The sequence below is a fragment of the Syngnathoides biaculeatus genome, chromosome 22 (assembly GCF_019802595.1).
Source record: "Syngnathoides biaculeatus isolate LvHL_M chromosome 22, ASM1980259v1, whole genome shotgun sequence".
Taxonomy (NCBI): domain Eukaryota; kingdom Metazoa; phylum Chordata; class Actinopteri; order Syngnathiformes; family Syngnathidae; genus Syngnathoides; species Syngnathoides biaculeatus.
The window spans coordinates 6548257-6575646 of record NC_084661.1 but is presented as its reverse complement, the minus strand read 5'-3'; the positions used below and the strand labels follow the sequence as shown (position 1 = coordinate 6575646).

The following is a 27390-nucleotide window of genomic DNA, read 5'->3' as shown; positions in this document are numbered from 1 at the left end:
CGTGGGGGCCGCTCGGAAATTAACTGGAGGCTTTTTTTGGAAGGTGAGAACCAGACATACTGCCAGTGTACAAAGCCTGCATAACTCAACAAGTAACTCAGTAAGGTGAAAAAGTAAAACAAGTACATAATGATATTCAGGATGAATTTTTCGACCATGTAATAAAAGTCAGCAAAAAACAGTTGGGCTGACGATTATAAATGTTAAACCTGTTCAATATTTATGATCAGAAGTCCTTCTGTGTGTGAAGCGTGACTCATGTTGAGGAGCGACTGAAGTGGGAGTTGGACAATCTTAAAATACATTCGTTGGTCCTCAGATCTGTTCGGAAAACGGTCGGGCTGACAATGGGTTGTTTTCACTGACGACAAATTTTTTTGCTCAACCATTGCGCACCGCCATTTAACCTCTCTACCTAACGCGTACCCTGTGTGGAAGTCTACGGAATACTCTCGGTTACTGTTTGTGTTTTTGTGTTTCACGGACATCTCGGGACTCAAGTACACAATAGAGGACTTGCTAACCATCAGAGAGCCTTCTCCTGACTTTTTTTCGACAACTCTCGCATATTCGCTGAAGCTTTTTCCAGAGTTACTAGTTGGCGCGCTCTTCAAAGCCTCGCGATCCAGTACACAAGTCCGGCTGCATAAGCGGGCACAACGTCTAGTGCTTCTGACGAAAGACTTTGGACGTTCTGCGGCTCTGCGCTTCATGGAGACTTGGCTTTGTGAACGAGTGCCCGACGCTGCTATCACGTTGCCCGGTCTCAACCTCAATCATGCTGATTTGTCGCCGCTACCAAGCTTAATCGATACTCTTTTCAAAAGGTTAACATTACAGTTAAGATCGTTTTTAGTTAGTCACTTGAAAGATTCGAGAATTTTGTGAAATACTGGATTAGTTTATCCTTTGTCTTTCTGCCATTGTCATCAAATTTTAAACAATAAATATTTCGCTTTGCTTGTGGTGAACTAATATACAGGTTTTACTTTTAGAAAGAAAAATGGAATAAATGGAGTTTGCCTCGATATTAAAAAAATAATATCCCACCGCCTTTCATTTTCCGTGTTAGCATACAGGTAAGTGCTCCTCCTTCATGATTTCTGTCACATAGAGTAAAAGATCAAGGGCACAATACTGCGCCTTTGTTACGCAGTCCTGAGTCCCATGATGTTTGCATGACAGGTAGTCTGGGCTTGATGTGGTGTCGGTCGCATCTTCAATAAATGCAGTTAGCAACATAATGTCATCCACCTTGCCTATGTTTGAGTAACGGGAGCTCCGGGGTCAAAAATGGCCACCGTTCGAGCCAGCCCAATGGGTGACGTCACGTGAAAACAACCCATTGAAAATACTAAACCTACGTACAATACAATTTGACAGATTCCTTTGGAAAGATGTTAAATAATTAAAATGCATGTGTGGAAAAAATGACAAGAAATAAAGATCAGGTATCAGATACTCTACCTTTTTATTGTTTCTCATATCGTTACATTTTCTTCTTTTTAGTATTTTCCAACAGTGAGGTAGCACCATGCTGCCTCTCAGAGTTCAGTGTTGGTACTACAACTTACAATTCTCCATCATGTGATACTGTATAAGATATGGTTGTGTTTGTAGTGTTTGAAAATTTTGCTAGTTGACCTTTATGAGGATGAGCGGCTCAAATAATGGGTTGATTTTGTTGATCAGTGTGATAGCAATGTTTTATTTGAACCTCAGTTATTAACAAATGTTTTTTTGTTGGAAAGAGTTTAAAAAATGCTTTCCCATTTCCTTTCGGAAATATTTAGTGGCTACACTGATGTAAAATCCAAAAGGATTCAGGCAGCGAATAACTGGGAAAACATCTTGTTCAAGATGTTCTTCTGAGAAGATCAACTAATGCTCAAATGTGTCTCATGTTTTATGGAGGGCTCATATGGTTGTAATGAAAGAAGCTCGTTTACTTTAATCTGCCTTATTAACGTATTTTCAGATCAAACAACCATCTGGTCTTTTTAGCATCACAATGCCTGGACATAAAACGGACTGTTGTTGCTCAGGGACAATGGAACTTTTTGTCATGTTCAAAGTTCAAATTTTCTAATTTCAAACCGCTATTGTCTGGGCACTTTTTTTTTTTTTTACCCTTGATTTCTGATTCCAAAACTATTTCCTAAATTTCATGTGTAAATATGATGACATGGTTAAAAAAATTTTTATGGTTTCACAGTCTGAGGGAAATTGTAACTACAATGTGGCCCGGGGAAAAAACGAGTTTGACACCCCTGAATTGTACACTAATTGTGTTTAGTGTATTATCTGTGTCTGCTCCCAGCCTTGAGGACCATTGGCATCCTCCCAAAAAGTTCAGCAAAACAATCAACAAAAATGCAGCACTCATTTGTTTACTACTATACTGTAAATAGTTCAGCCATTGACAGCAATTCTTAGTTTCATTTGTTTAGAATAAGAATTAGAATCAGCTTGAATGGCCAAGTGTGTAAAAACACACAAGGTATTTTTCTCCGGCAGTCGGTGCTGCCCTGGTACGACATGCAGAACACAGAAAACGGAACAACATAGCAACAAGAACAAGAGACATTTCTGTTTATGGGAAGTATTTCTTATTAGACGTGCAAGATGTAAAATCTACACATATAAGTGCGTTAACAATGTCAATTGTGCAAAGGGAACAGTTTAAAGTGACAAATCGTATAGTCTACAAACTACAAAAAAAAATCTAAAATATATACATATGATTGTAATAAAATATATAAATATATTACTCATACAGATTGGACCAGCAGGATGTGAGTGAGTGTCCTAAGAGGGCACAAGGCAGAAAAATAGTAGGTTCGCTGATCAAGAATTTAAGTAAAGGTGATTAAGGATAGTGATGGAAATATGTTGACTGGTGCCAGTAGTGTGCTAAGTAGAGGGAAAGAGTACTTTGAGAAGTTAATGAATGAAGAGAATGGGAAAGAATGTAGAGTCGAAGAGACAAGCATGAATGAACCGGGAAGTGGCATCGATTAGTAAGGGAGAAGTTAGAAAGGCACTGAACAGAATGAAAAATGGAAAGATAGTTGCTCCCAATGACATACCAGTGGCGGTATGGAAGCAATTTGGTGAGGTGGCTGTGGAGTTTTTGACCAACTTATTCAATAGTACAGTGATTCCCAAACAACATTAGTGTGCCGTGAGCGCTCTTCAGGTGTGCCGTGGGAATTTATCCAATTTTATGTAATTGGTAAAAAAAAAAACCAAACGTTTATTCCAAGAAATAATGTATCTTTATTCATCTATTTATGCCAGTGAGGCACAATGACAGACAGAACAAAAAAAAGATCTCTTCTATTAAATGGCAGGAAGTACATACAGTAACTAATCGATCCATTTTTGGTGACATTTACTGTTGTTGGTGTGCTGTGGGATTTTTCACGTGTAAAATATGTGCCTTGGCTCTATAAAGGTTGGAAATCACTGCAATACAATACTAGTGAAAGAGAAAATGCCAGAAGAATGGAGGAAAATTGTACTAGTCCCCATTTTTAAGAACAAAGGCGATGTTCAGAACTGTGGAAACTACAGAGGAATAAAGATGATTAGCCACACAACGAAGTAATGGGAAAGAGTAGTGGAGGCTAGACTCTGCAGAAATAAGTATCTGCGAGCAACAGTATGGTTTCATGCCTAGAGAGTACCACGGATGCATTATTTGCCTTGAGGATGCTCGTGGAAAAGTACAGAGAAGGTCAGAAGGAGCTACATTGTGTCTTTGTAGACCTGGAGAAAGCCTTTGACAGAGTACCAAGAGAGGAACTGTGTGCATGTGCAAGTCTAGTGTGGCGGAGAAATATGTTAGAGTAGTACAGGACAAGTATGAGGGCAGCAGAACAGCAGTGAGATGTGCCATTGGTGTGTCAGAAAAAAATTAAGGTGGATGTGGGACTGCATCAAGGTTCCACGCTGAGCCCCTTGCTGTTTGCGGTAGTAATGGATAGGCTGACAGATGAGATTAGTGTGGATTCCCCTTGGACCATGATGTTCACAGATGATATTATGATCTGCAGTGAAAGCAGAGAACAGGTGGAGGAACAGTTAGAAAGATGGAGGTACACACTGGAAAAGAGAGGAATTAAGATTAGCCAAAGTAAAACTGAATATATGTGTGTGAATGCGAGGTGCGCAGGAGGAAGAGTGAAGCTCCAGGGAGAAGAGACAGCGAGGGTGGAGGACTTCAAATACTTGGGGTCAACAATACAGAGCAATGGAGAGTGTGGTAAGGAAGTGAAGAAACGGGCCCAAGCGGGGTGGAACAGTTGGCGGAAGGTGTCTGGTGTTCTATGCAACAGAAGAGTCTCCGCCAGGATGAAGGGCAAAGTTTATAAAACAGTGATGAGGCCGGCCATGATGTACAGATTAGAAAAAGGGTAGTATAAAAGAAACAACAGGAAGTAGAACTTGAGGTAACAGAAATGAAGATGCTGAGGTTCTCGCTTGCTGTGAACAGGTTGGACAGGAATAGAAATGAGCTCATTAGAGGGACAGCAAAAGTCGGATGTTTTGGAGACAAGGTTAGAGAGAGCAGACTCCGATGATTTGGACATGTTCAGAGGCGAGAGAGTGAGTATGTTGGTAGAAGAGTGCTGAGGATGGAGCTGCCAGGCAAAAGAGTGAGAGGATGACCAAAGAAAAGGTTGATGGATGTTGTGAGAGAGGAAGAAGACTGTGGGTGTTAAAAGAGGAGGATGCACGAGATCAGCTTAGATGGAAAAAGATGACACGCTGTGGCGACCCCTAACGGGACAAGCCGAAAGAAAAAGAAGAAGAATTGCAAGAGGGGAAAAACTGTTTGAATGCCTGCTACTTTTGACTTTCATTGATCTGTATCGCTTTCCCGATGGAAGGAGCTGTAAGAGCTGATGGCCAGGATGTGGAGGGTCTGAAAGGATCCTACCTGCTCCGGACCTAGTTTGCGTTGCATGCAAGTCCTCAATAGTGGATATATAGGCTAATACGCTAATTTATAAACTACAAAACCCTTTTCCAGCAAGTAAAAATAATTAATCAAATGTTGATTTGGGAATGAATCTTCTCAGGGATGTGCTCCGGAGACAAAGAGACATGGAAAAATTGATTGACAGCCATTATTGTGGCTTTTTTTCTTTTTTTACTTCTCAATTTCTTAGTGCTAAGTCATGAATCCTAATGAGAATATTCCAACACATATAGGTCTGTATTGAAATTCAGATAAAAATGAAATAATGGTGAGGGGGGAAAAGGGTCTTGGCAGGAATGCGTTCTAACAATTTAAATGTGTTGCAATTGCAACTTGGTAACAAAATGGACAGTTGCACCCAATAAACTTTCTAATGTGGCCATGGGGGAAACCTTCCTGCATGGGCTATTTAATGGAAAATGTAATGGCAGTACTTGCAATGATTATTTTTACATAATTGGTTGTTACAAGTTACAGAGGCAACCCTGGTCTGTTTCACCCCTCATTTCAACTTGTTTACAAGTACTAGATAAATGACATTTTCAAAAGCCAGTGTCCCGGATAAATTTTTGGAGTGTGTACGGATGTCAAGTGCCACAGACTCATGAATAATAATAATCATTGCAGCCTATCCCTTAGTGCTTTGTGTACACTGACACTGCATAGATATGTAAACAGCAGCCGCTTTCTTTCTTCGGATTGTGTTGCTTCACTTTTGGGAAGGATTATCTCTTAGCAATTTCATTTCAAAAGCAAAACCTTTTTTTTGTACTGCTTTCTTTCCAGTTTGTGATGGATTCATTCCTTTGCAAGGAGAAGTATCATTGAAATAAGCATCTGAAAATCTTCCATCGGTTCAGAAATCACAATAGTCACAATCCATTAATAAATGAAAGACACCATCCTAATTTCAAGAATGTGAAACAGCTTCATATCTAGACCTTCAAGTGCACCAATAACCGAAAAAGTACTTGGCTGCTTCTGAAATTTTGTAAAAAATAATTTTGCCACTTTCATTTTTAAGTTCATCCAACAAATCTCAAACAATTATAACCACAGTATACATAAAATGTGTTTAAATGATGAGTTTATTTATTAAGAGAAAAAAAAATTGTTCAAGATACCTGACCTGGTGTGAAAAAGTAATGACATTAAATTAAAACCAGTAACTGGTTGGGGCACCCTCAGCTGGAAGACTTGAAATTATGTGTGTTCTTAAACGTGGAGAGTTTTGGATCCATCCGTCTATGCAGAACTGTTTTAATTTAACAACATTACATGGTTTTTGAGTATGAATGGCCTTTTTAAGGTCATGTCACAGTTTTTCCAATGAGACTCAAGTCCAGACTTCCAAACATTCTTCTTCAGGATTTTCTTGTAAAGAACAGAATTCACAGTTAACTCAATCACATCCTGGTCCTGAAGGAGCTAAGCAACCCCATAGCATCAAACTACCACCACCTCTAAATATTTGTATGATTTATTTCTGAAATACTGTTATTTCGTTTGTTATATTTCAATATCTGCCTTTGACCATGTGGTTCAAATTGCCACAATATAAAAGTTAAACAATTGCTAAACATGCCTATGCCACATACTGAAAACATGTTTTCAGAAATGACAACAATAATAGTCACATAGCACTTCAGTTCTCCCCAAAAAACAAACGAAAAAAATTTAGTGCCTGGTATCTCTAACTCAAAATGTAATCATCTCTAATTCAGTACAAAAAAAAAAAGAATTAAAAGCTAAATTCCACCTAGAATGGTTATTACAGGACAAAAAAAAATACATGGTACAATATAGAAATACCCTCATTGCAAATGTTATTGAACAGATTGCATATAATACATGCAGTAAAAAGATAGATTTATTAAAAGCTAGGTACATTTTCTTGTCTTCATACTCTTTCATCTACAAGATCAAAAGTCGTTTTGTATTTTTTGAATGTGTTTTTTTAGGCGGGGCAGAAAGTATTGGCATTTCAAAAACAAAGAGTGCCTGCATAAATATAAGATCCCAAAAATTCTTGCATCATAAACCATAACAAAGCATCACAACAAAAAACCCCACAAGATTAAAAAAAAAAAAAAAAAAAAAAGCAAGTGTGGACTTCCTTAAAATAATCACAGGGGGCAAAAAAGCTTCATTACAGATAATCGTAGATATGACATGCAAATTTGAAAATTTCACTCGGCGGAACCTAAAATTTTGTGGTCAAGAGACAATTTGCATTGAAATACAGTTAATCTGTCATATAAAAAATTCCAAGACAAATGTGCACACCATTGTGTTGCATATGTACTGCAGTGTAAATAATGATTGGACAATAAACGAGTCAACAGACCCCGAGGGAGGTGCCGACCCAATTCAACGAAGCACATTAAACACACTTGTGAAAAAGACAATCTGTAAGTAAGCATAAGCACTCCTGGCAAAGAAGCTCTTCTCCTGAGTTAGGTTTTCTCATGTGGCTTGTACTAGGCAGCTCTTCATTAAATATCAAAATCACAAGAATAACACGCGCACACATCCCTACTGTTGAAACTAAATCAGTTGATTGGGAACCTGATCATCAGATTCTGATTCTGGTATGTGCAGAAACCCAAACACCCTAAACACCTGAACAAAACTAAAGTGGATAAAAAAATCGTGTTTAGTAAAACAATTTCAAACACCTTAGGAAAGAAGATGGCAATGTCACTTTTTTTTGCAGAACCAAAAATAAGAGCCTGTGAAGGAAACAGACTGACTGTGTGCCTGCAGGAAGATTAGAGGAACTAAACTGAGCAAGAAATGAATCTCTTCTTCCTCTCCTCCTGTCTGATTGCTCATCCTTTCCCTCTCCCACTTCCATTCTGCAGGGCTTGACTGAGCCGGGGGACCTCGAGGTCCGCCCCCATCACCTATGGTTGCCTCGAGGCATAACAGGGTCAGCGATGGCTTGTGTAGGGTCGCACGTAAAGGACACCGTGATGGCATAACGGGTCCCCCATGTGACCTTCTCCACGCGGTGGAGGTTCTCAGAGCCGGAGGAAAAAAAAGACACTCGACCTGGATATGGAGAGTTAAAAAAACATAAGACTTGTGAGGTAATATTACAAAAGTATTCAGAATTTCTACAGTTTGGGACGATAAGATAATGGCTTTATAAATGTGGATATGACTTTATCATTAAAAATACTGGAATTACCTTCATGATATTCAGAAACTAATATACAGTGAAGAAAATAAGTATTTGAACACCCTGCCATATTGCAAGTTCTCCCTCTTATAAATCATGGAGGGGTCTGAAATTTTCATCTTAGGTGCATGTCCACTGTGAGAGAGATAATCTAAAAAGAAAAATCCAGAAATCACAATGTATGATCTTTTTAATTATTTATTTTTGTGATACAGTTGCAAAAAAGAATTTGAACACCTGTCCATCAGCTCAAATTCTAACCTTCAAGGACCTGTTAGTCCGCCTCTAAAAAGGCCACCTCCACGCCATGTATTATCCTGAATCATATGCACCTGTGTGAGGTCGTTAGCTGCATAAAGACACCTGTCCACCCCATACAATCAGTAAGACTCAAACTTGTAACATGGCCAAGACCAAAGAGCTGTCCAAAGACACCAGAGACAAAATTGTACAACTCCACACGGCTGGAAAGGGCTACAGAGAAATTGCCAAGCAGCTTGGTGAAAAAAGGTCCACTGTTGGACTAATTAATTCCGTCTTTCTCCAGAAACCTGTCTGATCTACAGAATATCTGTGTGGAGGAATGGACCAAAATCCCTCCTGCAGTGTGTGCAAACCTCGTGAACAACTACAGGAAATGTTTAATCTCTGTAATTGCAAACAAAGGCTACTGTACCAAATAAACATTGGTTTTCTCAGGTGTTCAAATCCTTATTTGCAGCTGTATCACACAAATAAATGTTAAAAAAAAATCATTAATTGTGATTTTGGATTTTTCTTTTTAGATTATCTCTCTCACAGTGGGCATGCACCTACAATAAAAAATTCAGACCCCCCCCCATGATTTCTAAGTGGGAGAACTAGCAATATAGCAGGGTGTTCAAATACTTATTTTCTTCACTGTACAACACCATCTATTAAGCTTGACCATTAGTGTGCTGCAGCAAGGGAAACAGCCCTTGAGGTATCATGGAGAAGTATAATTAGAGATGCTTCAGGCAATTTGGTTGAAATGTCAGTTCGTTTCTCAAGGTGGACACGGATACATGAATCATATGCATAATGAACTTGCGGAGGGAAAAGTGAGCAAATGTGAAATCACGAAAGTGTATTAAAACAGCGACGTTGTTTTGGTTAACAAATTACCTTCTGTCATTTTTTTCAAACTGAAAGAACAATATTGAGTTCTTCTATAAAGGGAACCTAAATGTTGAAGACACAGTGACCGACGTCTGGATCTGTGGTTTGTTGTATGTATCTCGACTGTGTGGTGTTCGCATCTTCTCCCCCGTACATCTGTGGGTTTTTCATTGTGTACTCTTGACTTGATGCTGCAAACCCAAAAGGTAAGCTGAAGAAATATAATTGCCCATCGGTGGAAATGTCATCTTGACTCATTGTTTGTCTATAAGTGCCCTGCAATTGACAGGCAACCAGTCTTAAATGTTACTCCTCCCCTCGCTCAAAGTCAGCTGGTGAAGGCGTGAGCTCACCCATGACACCGATGAGATCAAATAGATAGGAGATTTATGGTTCTACATTGCAATAAATACTGTATAAATATTGTAGAATGGCAATTACATTGCTACTGGAACGGCACAAAAAGCAGCAAGAGGATGGTGCAACAGGCAGCTAAAATTGGAAACATTGAGGTTGCATATTCATTTGCGTTGGCTGTCTGATTTGAAATTGTTAAATGAAATTTATCCTGGAGTGACACATGCACAATTAGCATCGCAACGTTTGCATCATTAAAGGAAGGTATTGCTTCAATGAACCTGTAAATTTGAATTATTTGAATATTGCTGTTGTCAGTCAATCGTATTTGCCCCCCCCCAATAAACTTCTGTGTTTAAGATGTGTACCTTGTCTTCTGTGTTCAGTGACTCGATGCTCAGAGATGAAAAATTACTAAAACACTTGACTTGCAATAGAAGCTTTTGTGTAATAAAGTAATAAAAGAAAACTCCCATTTTGTCCCATTTTCTCTTAAGGGAATGTTAGTTATTTGAGTGCTTGGTTTGATTTAAAAAAAAAAAAACAACAAAAAAACACTCACTTACCTCATGTAATAATACTATAACTAGAGGAATTGACTTTTACCGGCCATGTTAATGCTGCGCTAGTGTTAGCACTGTGGTAGCGTGTTGCTGCTGTGTTACTGGCGTGTCTCAGTGATTTTTACCAGTAAGTTTTTTTAACCGGCCCTGTCAGTGCCACGCTAGGGTTAGTGCCACGCTAGTGTTAGCATTAGCACCGTGCTAGTGTTATAGTTAACGGCGCACTAGCCTTAGCATTAGCGCCATGCTAGCATTTAGCGTCGCGTTTGTACTTTAAACTCTGTGTACCGTCTTTGTTAATATCTCGTGTTTCAATGTGGATTTCAATGTGGTCACTTGCGGATTTTACACAGCTGCGGCGTATGTATGTACCAAATTGTATTTCCTTTACAAATGTACTGGGTGAGGCCTATAACCAGGTGCGCTCTGTAGGCCTGGAATTACGGTAATTAATTCTTTTTGGAGTAGTTCCGGAGACGTTTATGAAAGTCTAAGGTGAAATTGGTTTTCCAAAAATATCTGTTTTGCATAGCGTGTGTTGATATCAAATTAGCTAGTCCCAGTTTCTTTGTTTCATATCATTGAAAGGGGGGCCATTATTGAGTTTTCAATTAACTCCAAAGCTTTAGATAATGACACAATAGAGTAATCTTTTTCAATTATGCACTACGATCACTGTAATCCTGCTAGCTCAGAAACTGCAACATGGAACACACTCGTCTGAGCGGATTAGCAATGACAATAAAGGTCGATAATATTACTGAACGTCTTTCGTCATTATTCTGGCATTTAGCAAATAATAACTCAGGTAGTGCTAATTTACATATGAGGGGGAAAAAATACTGATTTGATTTTTTTTTTTTGTCGCTAGCGGCTATGAATTCAAAAGTACAACAAAACTTGTTCAAATGCACGCGGGTTTGGGTATGTGAGATGTCTACAATGTGTACAAGAATAATTAGACGTTACTTTTAGCACACATAGACGAACAAGTATCTACCTTGTGTGTAATTGTGTGTAGAAGAAGACCTACCTCTAATTCCCATAGAAAAAGATGAAGCGAACTCTAATGTGTGTAAAACAACACACTACTAGTTTTTGGTGCCCACAAAGCAGGACACGGTACGGCATGGATGAACGCAAAATATATGTCTTTACTTGAATTTAAAATCTTTCACAATAAATGACCAGATGTGAAGGTTTTCCTTATCTGAGGTCTGCCAGTGGATTTTAAAAGTGTGGAGGAGTGTGAAAGAAAGATAAAAAGGTTGCACTGCTATGTGAGAACAGCACAACTTCAGCAGTAACTCGAGATGAAAATGAAACTGAGAGGTGAGAGCGACTAAGAGAATGAAATGGTGTGTGACAGAGAGTTTCTGAGGCTCCAGTAGTGAAGACGACAACTTTAGTGGCGTGAGTGAACAGGGGCAGGTGGAATAAAAACAAAGACTTTTCTGTTATGTTTGAGCCGTTTTACTGCTGTAATACAGTCACTGTTTGGAAACAAGGTATGTAAATTAACATTTACAAAGTCTTTGCGTGAATATCTAATTTCACAATGTACCAGTTCATACAGTATATATCTGCGGCGTATGGTCAGGCGAGGCTCATGTATGGGGTGGGGTAGGGTGGGGGACGCTACACAGAAAGGGCGCAGTTTATTATCCAGTGCGTGCTGTCGTATGAAAAATACGATAAGTTTTTTTATTTTATATACTGTATGTCAACCTCTGGTTTTGACTATGCGATTCTGTGAAAATGTCTTCATGGGCTGAATTTTCAAAAGCTACAGTGTCAACCTCTACCAGATGTAAATTTTCAACAATATGAGCATGATAAATTAAGACATTTTTCATGGGTAGCAAAAATCCCTTAAAATGTCGCTCAAGAATTAAAACGATGACAAAACAAACCTAATTCAAGAGGGCTGTCGCAATCCACCTTGCATCACAATAAAGGCACAAATGACATCAAAAGACAACTATTTTCTAGAGATGTAGAACTTTTTAAGTCAGTCCATTGTTTCTTTTCAAGTCTTTTTATAAAAGCTGCCTCTTACTCTATGAAAAGGGATCAGTATGCTTTGGGTACATTCAGCACATCTTTGGTTCACGCTACAAACTTGTTTGCATTTGACTGATTGCATTTCCAAACACCTCAGAAGCAGAGAATGAGGAAGAGATGGGGAAAAAAAGAACAACCACTTGGACCAAGGCTTGTCCGCTATTGAGACCGCTGAAAGTGCCTTGTTCTTGGCTGTGATTGAGCTCACGTCAAGTTGACAATAACGGAAAAGCAATGACGAGAAGAAAAAAAAAAGTGTTGTTGTCATGGTGGGTTGGAGGCTTTGTCAGAAGAGAGGCCGCAGTCCCTGACAGTCCCATGTCTTCAAATTGTGTCCTTGAGAGGCTCCCCAGGCACTATATAAACAGTATTGTTATATTTTCCTTTAAAAATTATTGGTGATTCTAACATCGGCGGCACAGTGTCGACTGGTTAGAGCGTCTGCCTCACAGTTCTGAGGACAAGGGTTCAAATCCCACCCCGCTTGTGTTGAGTTTACTCCCCGTGGCTGTGTGGGTTTTCTCTTAGTAGTCCGGTTTCTTCCCACGTCCCACAAACATGCATTCATTGGAGACTAAATTGCCCGTAGGTGTGATTGAGAATGCAACTGGTTAGTTGTTTGTATGTGTCCTGCAATTAGCTGACAACCAGTTCAGGGTGTATCCAGCCTCTTGCCCGATGACAGCTGGGATAGGCCCCAGCGCTCCTGTGACCCTTGTGAGGATAAGTGGCACAGAAAATGGATGGATGGAAAAGTGGTTTACAAACTGTCGGTGTCCATGCATCACTAACAAGTTTGTGGTGAAATCCCATATAATAAAAAAGTAAAAATTCATCCAATTTCCAAGACGCTTATCCTCACAAAAGTAAAGCACCCTGGCTCGACGGTGTTGTTCAACGCGTACTGCGGCGTCTACGAATAACCCCCTAAAGCAGCGCAGGTCGGCTCTCCCTCACTCAGCCACGTGCGACCACAACGCAGTAAAGTGCCCCGGCTCGACGGTGTTGTTCATCGCGTACTGCGGCGGCTGTGAACAACCCCCTAAAGCAGCACGGCTCGGCTCCGTCATAAGCCACACCGGCCGGCTGCGGAAGTGGATCGGACGGGGATGCGGTTTGGCCGTGATCGCATTATCATCTGAATATGGCTCGAAAAAATAGTGTAATATTGCCCCGAGGGCTCGAAACAATAGAGTAATATTGCCCCGGTAACTTCACAAGGTTGTGTGGTGTTCTCCTTTTCGAAAAGAGCTTCCGTGTCAGAAGGGACGCGTTCGTCTACCATAGTTAAGGTGCACCGCGTGTTTTCATTGGGGAATGTCCGAGTGACGTCACGGACGGAGGATGCAGCCAAAATGGCGACCACTTGGATGTCGTAGAATGACACTTCTGCAACTTTGCTGATGGATAATGCGCTCTCCGCTCACATTTATTTTTTCATATAGACATTCAAGTGAATAATGTTTTATGTATTTTTCATTACAATATCTATTTTAGAATGTTTATCGGGATGACACTTGGGGTTTAAGTTGTTGGGTGTTCAATTTTGGTGCTTCCACTGTACTTTTGAATTATAAAACTTTCAAATCTTGGGTTGTGATCATATTTCCAAACACCAGTTAGGTGATTCATTTTACCGAAATAGATGGCTGTTCTTTAATTCACGTCTCAATTCTCTCGCAACATTTAGTAATAGATATGGATCGTTGGTTTGCACCTACAATAACAAGCCATGTCACTTCTGAAACTCAGTATTATGGCGGAAGGTAAACAAAAAGCTTAACATCGAAAGACTCATCGTTGCCACTATCTATGTTTTCTACCCGAGTAAAATACCCAAATACAATGTTATCACAACAACAAGATCCACATCAATACAGAGTCAGTCAATGTACTGATCACTCCCATAAAATCACAATTAGATGCTGCTAAATCCCAAAGGCTGAAAGGTGTTAATGTAGGATGAGGTGCCAAATCATTACCCACTACATGGAGAATCACACTTTGTAACATTTAATGTAGACAGATGTTGACTGTGTGGAACAGACACTATTCACTGCACACAGGCAACTGCTTTGTACCACTACGTTAGATTAAATTCCACTAAGTGTAATGTTTGTATATTTTCCTTGAACAGATTTAAAAATGCAGATCATCAACATGTCAGATTAAATTCTGACAAATTCAGTGTTTGTATATTTTTGGCCATAAGACTTCTGTCTTAGATGACAATGTTGTGCAATTTTAGCAATGTTTGTTCTGCTGACATAAAGCACAGCTGACAGGTCTGTCTATTCCCTCTTTGCACTTTTATCACTCATTGAGCACCATAACAAAAAAATGAGGTCGACATAATCTGCAGTTAATCTAACCACATGCACAAAGACATATAATGTTATTATCAGGTTTGATTTCTTATTTCAGTGAACTAAAATATCCTAAAGGCTTACACAAAGGTGGTAGTGGACTCAGCAAGAAGAAATCAATTCCCAAAGAGTTTTAATGGCTAAACTTAGCTTTAATGGCTTTGCCGCTTCAGTCTCCCACAATATTTTTATAAGGGTATTAGTTCAGGGCCATTGGAAGTGTAGTGGTTCACAAAGATGACTTTCATTCAGATGACATGGGATCAATTCAGAGTCAGTGTTCCATATATAATCATCCTGCTGCAGACTTGTACTAAGTCCAAGGTGCAGTGTGCCTTTCACTCTGAATCAACCAGAAGAGTTTCCAGCCCCTGCACAACACATAAAAAGGGGATGCTGGAAAATATACGTGGATGGCCAGGGAGATTTGTGGAAGACTTGGGAAAAGTAACCTTAAACATAAATTGTAAACTAACTAAATACCACAGGGCTAAAAACTAGCCAGAAAGACAACTGCATTACTTCAAACTATTCTGACTAGCTTCTACATTGTGTTTGGCCTCTGAGCAGTCCAATCAACATGATTTGTGATTTAAACAATTAGTAAACTATGCTGTCGTTAGGGCATGGTCTCAAACGTGCGGCTCGCGGGCCATTTCCGGCCCGCCAACCGATATTTTCTGGCCCCCACCTTAATATGAAAGTGTAATGGTAGTGCGGCCCTTGAGTTTTATATGGATGGCACTTTTACAATGTTGTGTCCGGAGCTGATGAGCTGACCAGTCACGGTGGGGTAGATGGCTATCAGGCGTGTGACATCGACCAGGCTTGATGCAAGCAGAGAAACAATTTTCAATGAGAAAGTTACAGCAGTTTTTTTTTTTTAGTTTTGCACACAAGTTGTAAACACCAGCATCCTTCTTCATCTTATTTTGTGTTTAAAAAAGATGTTTGATAAGATGCGATTGCTTTTAATTTCTAATTTAAATTCCACCACCCTGCTTTAGGGTGATGTCTCCCTGAAGGCAAAAGTGTACAATTCTCACACTAAGCAAGCAATGCAATAGCTCCCCCCAGTAGTTGAGGCAGAACAAAGCTCAGTGTGAGGGTGGTATATGTGCTGTGTCGTGTTTTCTTGGGGCCAGTTCCTTCAAGCTGTTATCTTCTTGATTGTGAACTTGCATGCTGTTGTGCATCTCCGTGTTTACATCTCAGTGTATAGTCAGTAAATAAATTTACTGCTGCATCTCTGTTCTGAACAAGAAAGTTCAGGCCAAGTCAAAACATTTGGCACCTGGGGCGAAGAAGGAGGAGGGAAAAAAAAAAAAAGAAATCAAGCAAGCACACAATTCCAAATATTTTACTGTTTAAGGGAACCAGGGAAGAACCACATTTCTAAATTGAACCTTGATCTGAAAGAATAAACTGTAGAATCCTTGCTATGACTAAAGGCATCACTTGGGGGCTGCACCCTTTATCAGATCAAAGGTAAATGTAGAAGGAATATGTAAGATAAGCAGAGAGAGCGAGAGAGAGCGAGAGAGAGAGAGAGAGAAGAGAGAGAGAGAGAGAGAGAGAGAGAGAGAGATAGAGAGAGAGAGAGAGAGAGAGAGAGAGAGAGAGAGAGAGAGAGAGAGAGAGAGAGAGAGAGAGAGCACGTGTGGTCTAGTTTTAGTTATCGAGGCCAGCTAGTCCCCTTGTGGGGGTGAAAAGGGAAGCAAATTGGATAAGCCTCTTTTGACTGCTGGTAGGTAGCCCCTCCACTACAAAGACTCAAGCAGAGCCGCCTAAGAGCCACACGTGGTATCTAGGTACCCTGCTGTCCCAAGATAAATTGTAGGAGATTCTCTGGTTCAGCAGCAGGCCCCAGAGATTATGGGTACACAGTAATCACACCTATGAACACAACCTAATACCTGTTAACCGTGGCTCAATTACATCTTAAAAACCCTAGTATCTTGAGGAAAAAGGGGACACACCCCAACAAAAATGCAGAGGGCTGGTAGTGTATGTAGGTATGCTATAAAATGACAAAGGACGTGGCAGCTTCCTCAAATCTTGAAGGACAATTGGTTAACCATGATACTGGGTTTACCTCATCACTGTAGAGACTGCAACTGGGATGAGTGTTTCACTGAGGACAATTTAAACCCATCTTTGGGTAGTTATCCACCTGACTTTAGTGAACCCTATCTGGACTTTTCCAATCTGGCAGGGAACGTGTTTCTGATGACTGAAGCAGGCATGAATGAACCAGAAGCCCCTATCTGAAACTCAGCAGAACAGCAGCATAAGGGCTATTATGGTCACTAAACGCTGGTACTGGATGGCAGCTGTTCTTAGCAGACCCCTGTTGAAGCAGCCCCATTTAGGGACTGCAATTCTCACACCAAATTCTCTGGCAGCGCTAATAGGCACCCATACGAGAGCAGCTTTGATTGCTACTGAGGTGAAGCATTCCGACATTGATTTTGATGCTCTGAGTGAGACCAGGCTCCGAGATGAAGAGTCACCAACAAAGGAAAGGATTGACTACATGTTCTTCTGGAGAGGTTAGCATGTTGTCTACATGTTGTGGAATTGGCCATCATAAATATTTTACCCATCACTGGATGATGTTGTACAGTATACAGGACCCAAGGAATAATATCTTTTTGCATGGATGCTTTAATGACAGGGCAGGGCCAGAGAGGTGGATAAGGAGTGGAGTGTTTGATCGATAACGAACTGCCCAGGCTAATGCAAATGGAATGAGACTACTCACTCTCTGCTCTGACCATAACCTAATCATAACCAACATCATCTTCCAGTAGAAGTCCAAGTATAAGTACATATATCATGGATAAATAACACTTAATGCGGTGTGACAGACGCAATCCTAGTTACTTGCGTAAGAAAGAAGACGTAAGAAGATATATATATACACACCTATCCATTTCTTACCCTAATGAGCAATGTTTAATAATTAGTGTTCAATAATTAGTGTCATTATTTTTTTTTGCTTTCTCAACAAGCCTGATTTATTGCCTTGGAGTTTTAATTATATCTTAGTCATCACTAAGAGACATGGTTATCTTAGTGAACTAATTATCCATCCAAATCAGCCCCCTGCAAAGACAAAATATGACAGTCAATCACGTTGCATGCTGTACGCATTGTCAATGAGGTGAAGTTGTTTTAGCAAAAAGAGAAAGTGTAGCTCAGCTATTGATGTATAATGTTCCCGTGTTAAATTTTGTCGTCTCTAAATAAACGTCTCAGTCATCAAGGGATGGATTACTTGACAGTTCTGTCATATTAGGATTCTAAACAGGTTCTTTACTCGGTTGAGAATTCTCAACCAGCCAAGAATGCTTAAAAAATGACCAATGTCATCTTTTTTTTTTTAACTTTTCTGTTCTACATTAACCACATTTTACAGGGTTTAGGATCTGTGTGTCCTACATTATTATTCTATTTTCACTGATGCAAGCTACTGCACTATTCACAACCAGTTGTCTCGGGAGGCAATTCAACAGGGACGTCGTCATCACTCTTCACCACCCCACTTCTGGACGCCATCAACAGAATGTCACCTTTATGCACGCTGCCGACTTAATCGAGTGTCTGACTAAAAGTGGGACCATTTTTTTACGAGTGGGACAAATTATTGTATGATTGAGAAGGTGATTATTTTGATAATAGGTCAAGATGGCCAATGTAATGAGGGGAAAAAAAATAATCAAAAGGAATTATGAATCAAGAGAAGAGATGATGGTTTCTGTAATGTTAGTGAGGGATGACCATAAAGAGAAAACTGCTCTAGGATATATTTTCATATGGAATAGATTAACAGTTCAGTTACAGATGGTAATAATGGGAAATATGATATATTAAAGTATACAATCGCTTTCGAACATTTTTCATTCAATTAAAAAGATTCTGAGGACAATCCACGTGTACATGCCAATCAGTTTTTGGATGGAGGCAGACATGATATATTTTGACTAGGACACCAAACATTCAATTTTGGGTGTCTCCTCCTATAAACAAACATTGGTATATATTCATCCTTCCATCTCTATATTGCTCATCTTCATTAAAGTCGCTGGGGAGCTGGAGCCGATCCCAGCTAACTTTGGGCAAGAGGCAGGTTATACCCTTAATTTGTCGGCAGCCAATCCAAGGGCACCTAGAAACAAACACTCACATTGAAATGGCCAATTTTGGGTCTGAATTTTTCTGGAATATAGAGTACCCAAAATAGAACCCAACAAACATAGGGACAGCATGCAAACTCCTACAGAGGATGGCCACAGAGCTTTAGCATGGGGGCGCATGGGGAAAAAAGAAAAAAAATCATGATGAATTCATAACTTACATCTCGACCCATATTAAATTACATTTTGAGCAAATAAAAACATTCACATACACTTGTCAAGCACGACTTGCATGCTTCACTCACTACACTCATGATTCACTTAGCCTGCAGTCAGATGTAATCAAGGAGTTAAAATATAAAACCAGCTGAACTGGGATATGCTTTCATTGAGAACAAAGACTGACTCTAAAACTAGACTAATCAATTGGGAAAGACATTTTTCTTCCAGCAGCAGTGGTGTATAAAGTCTTGCTTGAAACAAAAGCAGCTACAAAAAGGAGCAGTATACCTTTCAAATGATACTGTAGGGAGAAGAAATAAAAAGACTCTGGGTTGACATTAACTCACAGTTAGTGCGTGCTACCCCTAGCAAGGTGAAATCTTTGAAAACTTTCTCAAGGGGGGGTGACAGGCAGGTCTTATTTAGAAATGTAGTTTATGTTTAAAGAGTGCGTCTGTCACACAACTTCCACAGTACAAAAACTGTGTGAGAAGCAGGGCTAGTCTTATCACAAATGAGTTATTAATTTATTGTTGTATATGTGCCAATTGGTGTTTATGTTACGAACACTATGCTGCTGTTTTTGAAGATAAACATTTTAACAGGAGATTTGTGCTTTATGAGAAGTAAATATTAACTGCTTATATTAAATGACCAGGACTCAATCAGTCTGTGCAAATCTTTTCACCGTTTTGTACTGCACATAAAAATTAGAAATGAAACATCAAGTATTGCAGTTTTGGGTTCAGTCTGTTCTCATGCAAAGTCAATGCAACACGTTTAATAGAAATTAGTAATATTTCAGGGTTTACAATGGACCCAAGTTTTTTTTTAAAGTCTGTACATGCCAAAAACTCAAAATATAATATTATTTATTAAGGTTTAAACGCTCACCTTCCAGGACAGGCAATAAGAACAGTTTACCCTTATCCCTTGTGCCTCTCTAAAGCGTATGGGTCAGTACATCTGATTATTCATTTAGTGAGATTATGCTCACGCCGCTACTCCATTGTCTGTTTTTAATGACCTTGAGATTCCCCAATTTAGTTGACTGTCATTATAAGAGATCCTGAGATGAGATCCTTGAGCATGCATTACTTGGTTTAAGTGTGGCTTTAATGGATTTAAGCAAATAAAGATGTAGGTTACAGGTGTTAATCTTGCTAAGTAAGTCTTGAAGAGCAGATATTGAGAAAATAAGTGAAGTTACTTTGTCTTAAGTTTTTTTATGAACAGGCGGTATTTACCTGCTTTCGGCTCTACTGTCTTATTACCATCTTGGTCCATAAAGACAAATCTTCCTCCAGTGAAGTCAACGCCATAGTCAGAAAGGTATAGAAGGGATGTGTAGTCAAATGAGCCATAGGTGACCTAAAAGAAAGTAAAAGGAACACGACATTTTCAATATACCTAGAAATTCTAAATGCACTTGGGTTGTATTTTCTTTTCCTGAAGATTCAATGTGACCCAAGGACAAATGTAGCAGTGCAATAATTTATCAAATCACGTTTGGAACAGATGAAGTTTCATCGCACAAAGATTGAAATAAAAGAGGCAAAGGGCTATGTACATTTTAGAATGATGGGTGCTTCCATTTTGGTACCAACCAGACCTATGTGCATGTGATCTTACTGACACAATTAGTGGGCCTCAATAATTAACACTCACCATGTCTGTGTTCTCATCTAAGCATTTGCCATTTTAAGAAAATCTGAAATTTCCCAAAACAGAAACTTTCCTAAACAGCTGTCAGAGCACAAATAAATAGATGTTGACTGAAGGAGGCAACAAGGGAGAGTGGCTTAACTCCTCCTGCCAGTATTGATCTAACGAACTGGATTACAGCATTAAAACATGGTTGCAACCTGGGAACATAAAATTGAAAGTGGTATCCTTCCAGTCTTTGAAAATAAAAGCAAAATACTTGGTGGAAATGGAACTTTTGACTAAACACGAGAGGTCCCTACAGAGGACTGTGAGAATGCAAACTACATGGAAGCCACTGGGTCTGCAACCCGAGGCTCTATCGTCACATGTGGTGCTTTCATCCTTTTGCTGAGGGTCTCAGTGACTGGAAAATAAATGAGAACTGTAATCCTTCGTTTATCGCAGCAGAGATAGATAGATAGATAGATAGATAGATAGATAGATAGATAGATAGATAGATAGATAGATAGATAGATAGATAGATAGATAGATAGATAGATAGATAGATAGAATCAGATAAATGCAAGAAAAGGTTCAGAACAAATCCCCCTAAACTATATTAAAAACAAGCAGCAGTTACACCTCACATATTAAAGTTTACAATTGAGTTTTACATGGTGACAACTTGCAGCCTTGATAGTTTTGCATTGTATTCATGATTCGCTCAATAAGATAATCAATGCATTTCAAAGCAAGCTTCAATAAGCTTTTTTCATATTTTTTTGAGGGTGAAAAAAATATGTAATGACCGTTTTCAGACAAACAGGTAAAAAAAACAAGCAGTATTATCTCGAGTTGTAATGTCTAAACTTTTTTTTTTCCTAGTGTTTTGTTGTTGTTGGTTCCTGTGGGAGATCATCAAAATTGTTCTGAGTATTAACAGTTCCCGACCAACCAATGGGGTATACAGTTCGACAGCCATTGTGAACATAAAATGTCAGCATATAGCATACTTTCACCTTCCCATCTAAGAGAAGCAAAGGTCATGACTAAGAATAATGTTTGCATTTAGAAGTGCCTCTACTTTTAATCTACGTTAGTTTCACATTATTGTCTGTCTAGCTCTGTTATTTACAAAATGCACTTCGAACTCTGCCAAACTGCAATTTCTACTCCGACACATTAATTGCTGTATGATCGATGGGGAGGAAATTTGCTATTAAAAATGTCGAAGCCAATTTATATTTTAATGAGGGTGGGGTTTTAGTTAATTATCCCCAAAAATGTCTGCAGAGTCACAGAGCATGGAGGCACCCATTCAATTCTTTCAGCTACTGAGATACAGAGATGCCAAATATTGATTATGGCCACACAAAACCAATGACACAGCAGACATGCAAAAATGAAATATAATTTCATTATAATATTTTATTCAATCATAGTTCCTCGCACTGTTTCAGTTTTCTAAAAAGGACTTGCACTATTAGTATGAAAAGTGATGTCAAACCATACATTTTGCTTCTGAAGTTATTGTGTAATTGATATGACCAAATGTTATTTGCTGCAGGAAACAGTCTTCAGAGGGCAGGTTTTCAAATAAGTTTGTTTGAGCACCCCAAATGTTGTACAATTTGGAGTTTGACCAAACCTTGGGTGAAAAATAAATCCCAAATACTGTAGCTATAAAGTGTGTGAATACAAATCATTTGTCATACGCGATGTCCATGTATAGTCGAATAGTGGACCTCAGTAGACTAGGGGCGGGTATTTTAAAGTGAGATATTTTTGCACCATTTAGCTTCAAGGAATACAAATATACTTGTACAGTATGTCTTCTGAATGAAAAAGTATGAGAAAATCCAGAAAGTCCTTCCAAAATTATTCTGAATGTCAAAAGTCTCGTCCTGAATATTTATGTGAATTAATAAAACCAGTCAGTCTGTATGGATACATTGCATTGCTGCTTTAGTATTTGTAACCATCCACAATTTCATTTGCCGCACACGTTATCAAAATTAAGAACCTCCAACCTAAAATTAACCGCAAACTCGACCCACCATCAAATACCTTATCTATGTGTGGGTGCCAGTACTCATCATGTTGGGTCTTGGCTATTGTAGAGTTGATTCTGGAGAAGAAGGTGGGCTTGGTGAGGTACATCAGCGCTTGGTCTAAACCAAACTCCTCTGCGATAAGTGTTTGGATTCGCTTGCGTACATCTCTAAAGATGAAAAGAATATGACATAGGTTAAGATAGCACATTCAGAGGTTTGTATGTACAGTTGTGCAAATAAGGCTGAATGAGGAGGGATTTTTTTGTTGTTGGATTGTCTAAGAGCTCAACATTCCTTTGTCTTTCCATACCAGTTTTTGTAGTCATTTGAAAAGGGTGTATGTAAATACGGAAACTAATCCAAGCAAGGCAAGGGGGTAAATGATAATTTATTGAGTCTTTATTTATGTATTTATTGTTAAATAAAACTGGACTCAGTGGTGTCCAAGTCATTATTAATGTAGACTTGATGACAATCTGAAAGCCAGAAATTTAACAAATGCAATTAAAACAAATTAACCAGATTCACTATCAACTAAAAGCCTAGTTTTAAAACTACGCTTACTTGCTCACCTATAAAGATGGAAATCCTCTTCCGTGAACACATCCTGGATCTGTTCGCCAAAATATCTGGATACAAATTCCAGATGCAAACAAATCCAGTAAGAGATGACATTCGGAATAGGGGACAAAAACACAGTCATTCAGTAGAAGAGGAGAGGAGCTGAGATCCGTTAAGATAAAGTAAATATTCAAGCATCCGTGGGTCAACCATGAGAGGAGTGCTTTGCCAGCTTGGTACATGGTACTATTCATGTACAACTGCTTTATCTGATAAACCTCTACAATAACAGGTGAGGGGTTGGATCACCCCAAGTTTTAATCCCTGAGAATCCTATCATGATAAACACCTCCTCTCGGAGATGACATGATAGGATGTGGAGCTGGACTATGGAAGAGGGTAAGAGAGGAGCAGACAATCCCAATAAAATCAAGTTTTGCTGGCAGCGACGAATTAAGGTTAATTGGGTCAATGGACCTGAGGGCAAATTGAGCAAAACCGATGCCTACTCAGGAGAACATATTCCAGCAAACACTGTATATTACACTAGACATTCAGGCAGTAAAATACTGAAAATAATCCCACCTGTAAATGTTGACAAATTGCTGCCCCATTGATAATGCTCCTGAGTGCAGGTCCAAAATGGAGGCCTTTTCATGTCAAAACAAACATTGGCATGAAAACATTTCAGCAGAAGCACAACAAAGTCATTGTTACAAACCATCGCCCCTGTGCCCCTTAACTGATATCACCGTGAACTCCATTAGGACACTGGTGTTTTCGTCATCGTTTATTTCCCCACAGAAGTCACTGAGTTGCTACTTGATAAATTGGCCCATCAGTGGCTAAGAAGAACATTTTTTTAAAGCATAAAGGGGTGATAGGACATGGCAGGGACATTCAAATAGCTTGCAATATATGGTGGAGGATATAAAACGTCTACACACTCTGCTCAAATGTCAGGATTTTGTGATAATAAAAGAGACCAAGAGAAATCATTTCAAAACATTTTTTTCCCACTATTAATGTTACTCATATTCTTTAGATGAACGCTCATATTTGTTTGGCACAGTTTTTACGCCGGATGCCCTTCCTGACGCAACCCTCTGCATTTATCCGGGCTTGGGACCGGCCTACAGATCGCACTGGTTTGTGCCCCCATAGGGCTGCATTGTGTCTTTGTGGATCTAGAGAAGGCCTATGACAGAGTACCAAGAGAGGAACTGTGGTACTGCATGCGTAAGTCTGGTGTGGCAGAGAAGTATGTTAAAATAGTACAGGACATGTATGATGGCAGCAGAACAATGGTGAGGTGTGCCTTAGGTGTGACAGAGGAATTTAAGGTGGAGGTGGGACTGGATCAGGGATCAGCTCTGAGCCCCTTCCTGCTTGCAGTAGTAATGGATAGGCTGAAAGATGAGGTTAGACTGGAATCCCCTTGGACCATGACGTTCGCAGATGATATTGTGATATGCAGTGAAAGCAGGGAGCATGCAGAAGAACAATTAGAAAGATGGAGACATGCACTGGAAAGGAGAGGAATGAAGATTAGCCGAAGTAAAACAGAATATCTGTGCGTGAATGACAAAAGTGGAGGGGGAAGAGTGAGGCTACAGGGAGAAGAGATAGTGAGGGTGGACGACGTCAAATATTTAGGGTCAACAATCCAGAGCAATGGTGAATGTGGTAAGGAAGTGAAGAAACGGGTCCAAGCAGGTTGGAACAGCTGGCGAAAGGTGTCTGGTGTGTTATGTGACAGAAGAGTCTCTGCTAGGATGAAGGGCAAAGTTTACAAAACAGTGGTGAGGGCGGCCATGATGTACGGATTAGAGACCGTGGCACTGAAGAAACAACAGGAAGCAGAACTGGAGGTGGCAGAAATGAAGATGCTGAGGTTCTCGCTCGGAGTGACCAGGTCGGATAGGATTAGAAATGAGCTCATTAGAGGGACAGCCAAAGTTGGATGTTTTGGAGACAAGATTCGAGAGAGCAGACTTCGATGGTTTGGGCATGTTCAGAGGCGAGAGAGTGAGTATATTGGTAGAAGGATGCTGAGGATGGAGCTCCCAGGCAAAAGAGCGAGAGGAAGACCAAAGAGAAGGTTTATGGATGTGGTGAGGGAAGACATGAGGGCAGTTGGGGTTAGAGAGGAAGATGCAGGAGATAGGCTAAGATGGCAAAAGATGACACGCTGTGGCGACCCCTAACGGGACAAGCCGAAAGGAAAAGAAGAAGAAGAAGAATGTTACTCAACTGAAAAGAAATATAGGAAGCAAAACAATGTTCCCTCTAAGCAGCGCGCGTGCGCATTTGCACATTGCTGATGTGGTTTCTGCGCACGGAAATTCTGCATTGCACACAAGAAAAATAAATAAAATACAACCTGAATTGAAAGTACAATATCACGAACAACTATTCTTTTTTTTTTGATTCAATGCATGAGGAGTGACTTGGCTGCATCCGATTCACGTATGTAATTACACAGCCAGTCAAATGATGTTTACAATGACAGCGTCCTTATGTGTTGCCCACCACTGTCTAGGCATAGTAGAGCAAAGACAAGCGAGACACACTACTTATGTTTACCCTCGTGGTGAAAGTAAAAAAGTTGAAAAAGAAATGCTCTTATTTTATGATGCAATGACTGCCAGGAAACGTGTGGATGGAAGCTGGACTAATTCAAGCATCACATTCTGCACAAGTCATTTGAAAGTAATCAGAATTGTACGCAGATGTGAGTGGGGAATCGGGATTGGTACTTCGTTGGGGGAGAGCGCCAAAGAGAAAAGGAACGAGGTGACACTGGTAAACAAATCAAACACAGAGCAAGTTAAAATTCACATCAATAATGTTCTGCTAGCCATAAACAGGAATGCATCTCTGCTGTCTGTTTAAAAAAATTCACAATCACATGCCAAAGTGTTTTTTTTAATCAGTCAATGATTAAAACAACAATCAATTAGTAAAGTTACAGTTCCACCATGCCACACCTTCATCATGGCTGAAAGCACAGAATATAGTGTACAAAAAGCTAGTTCTGTATTTTGAATTGAGGGGGAAAAATAACATTCAGCATCAAACTGTTTGGGAGAATCTATCAGCTGTCAGCTTGCACTACAAAGAATATTGTGGAGGCAATAATTCAGTTTTACACCAAGAAAAACAAACACGATATTATTGTGAATTAATTAAAAAAATAAATACATTTGGAAGCGGGCTTTCATATTTATAGTTTATAGTGGTCTTGGTTTGGTTAGCAATGTATTTATTGGTGTAGTTAAAAGAACAAGTTTGTTGACATTGTCGGTGTAAGTTTGCAAATATATAATAAAAATAATTGTTCTTAATAAAAGTATTCTGATAGGAATGGAAATGCTGTAATCTGATTCTTTTAATAAGTCTTGTAACTTCAAAGGATGACACATCTAATGTTGCTCATACTGGTCAAAGGGGCCGTTCAGGGGCTTTGTGTGTTTGCTCAGACATAAAAAAATTAGAGGGAACATTTAAGCAAATTAAATACTTTTGAGAGGGGAGTTCATTCCATGTCACATATAGCTTAACTCGCTGGTAAACATCTACATACTGTACATATTTAACAATTACATGCAGAAACAAAGTTCTAGAATTTAAATGGCCTTGGCTTCTTTTTAACAGAGGTCTCAAACTCAAGGCATAGGGCCCAGTTCCGGATCTCCCCATCATTTTAGACAAAACATAGAACAAATTGGTCCTAAAGTTTGACGAAGAACTTGCTGACTAATGGTGACTTGTGTTCCTCAGAAGCAGAAAGTTCTATCTCCAATTTAACCTTCTGATATCAGAGTCTAGGAAGATATAAATCATGGTTGCTGTATATTATGGCTCTCCTCTATAGTCAATAATTATTCGAAAGATTACTGAGGGAGAACTCTCAAAGCATGACAGATCTGACAAGTGAAATCTTCAAGCTCTGTTTTCCCCAAATGAGTAAAAGTGGACAAAGAACGAGTTTATTTGTCACGGACGAGACTCGGGGGTGGACCCAAATGCACGACTCAGGTGAGAGGTAAGCAGTGCGGAATAAGCCTTTATTCGTTCCAATGTCGGTTACCAGGGAGTCAGTC

The 27390-nt window shown here is 39.5% G+C and overlaps 1 protein-coding gene across 1 annotated transcript in view; it reads right to left on the bottom strand.

The window, feature by feature from the left end:
• Nucleotides 1-6057: 6057 nt before the first annotated feature.
• Nucleotides 6058-27390, bottom strand: part of uts2r2 (urotensin-2 receptor 2) — a 30575-nt gene continuing 9242 nt past the window's right edge. Inside the window, exons 5-9 of the mRNA XM_061809407.1 lie at nt 23870-23934; nt 23296-23352; nt 22737-22890; nt 20270-20393; nt 6058-8041 (exon numbers count right to left, since the gene is read on the bottom strand). Coding sequence (XP_061665391.1) covers nt 7890-8041; nt 20270-20393; nt 22737-22890; nt 23296-23352; nt 23870-23934 — 552 coding nt within the window. The 3' untranslated portion in view covers nt 6058-7889. The remainder of the gene's footprint in view (nt 8042-20269; nt 20394-22736; nt 22891-23295; nt 23353-23869; nt 23935-27390) is intronic.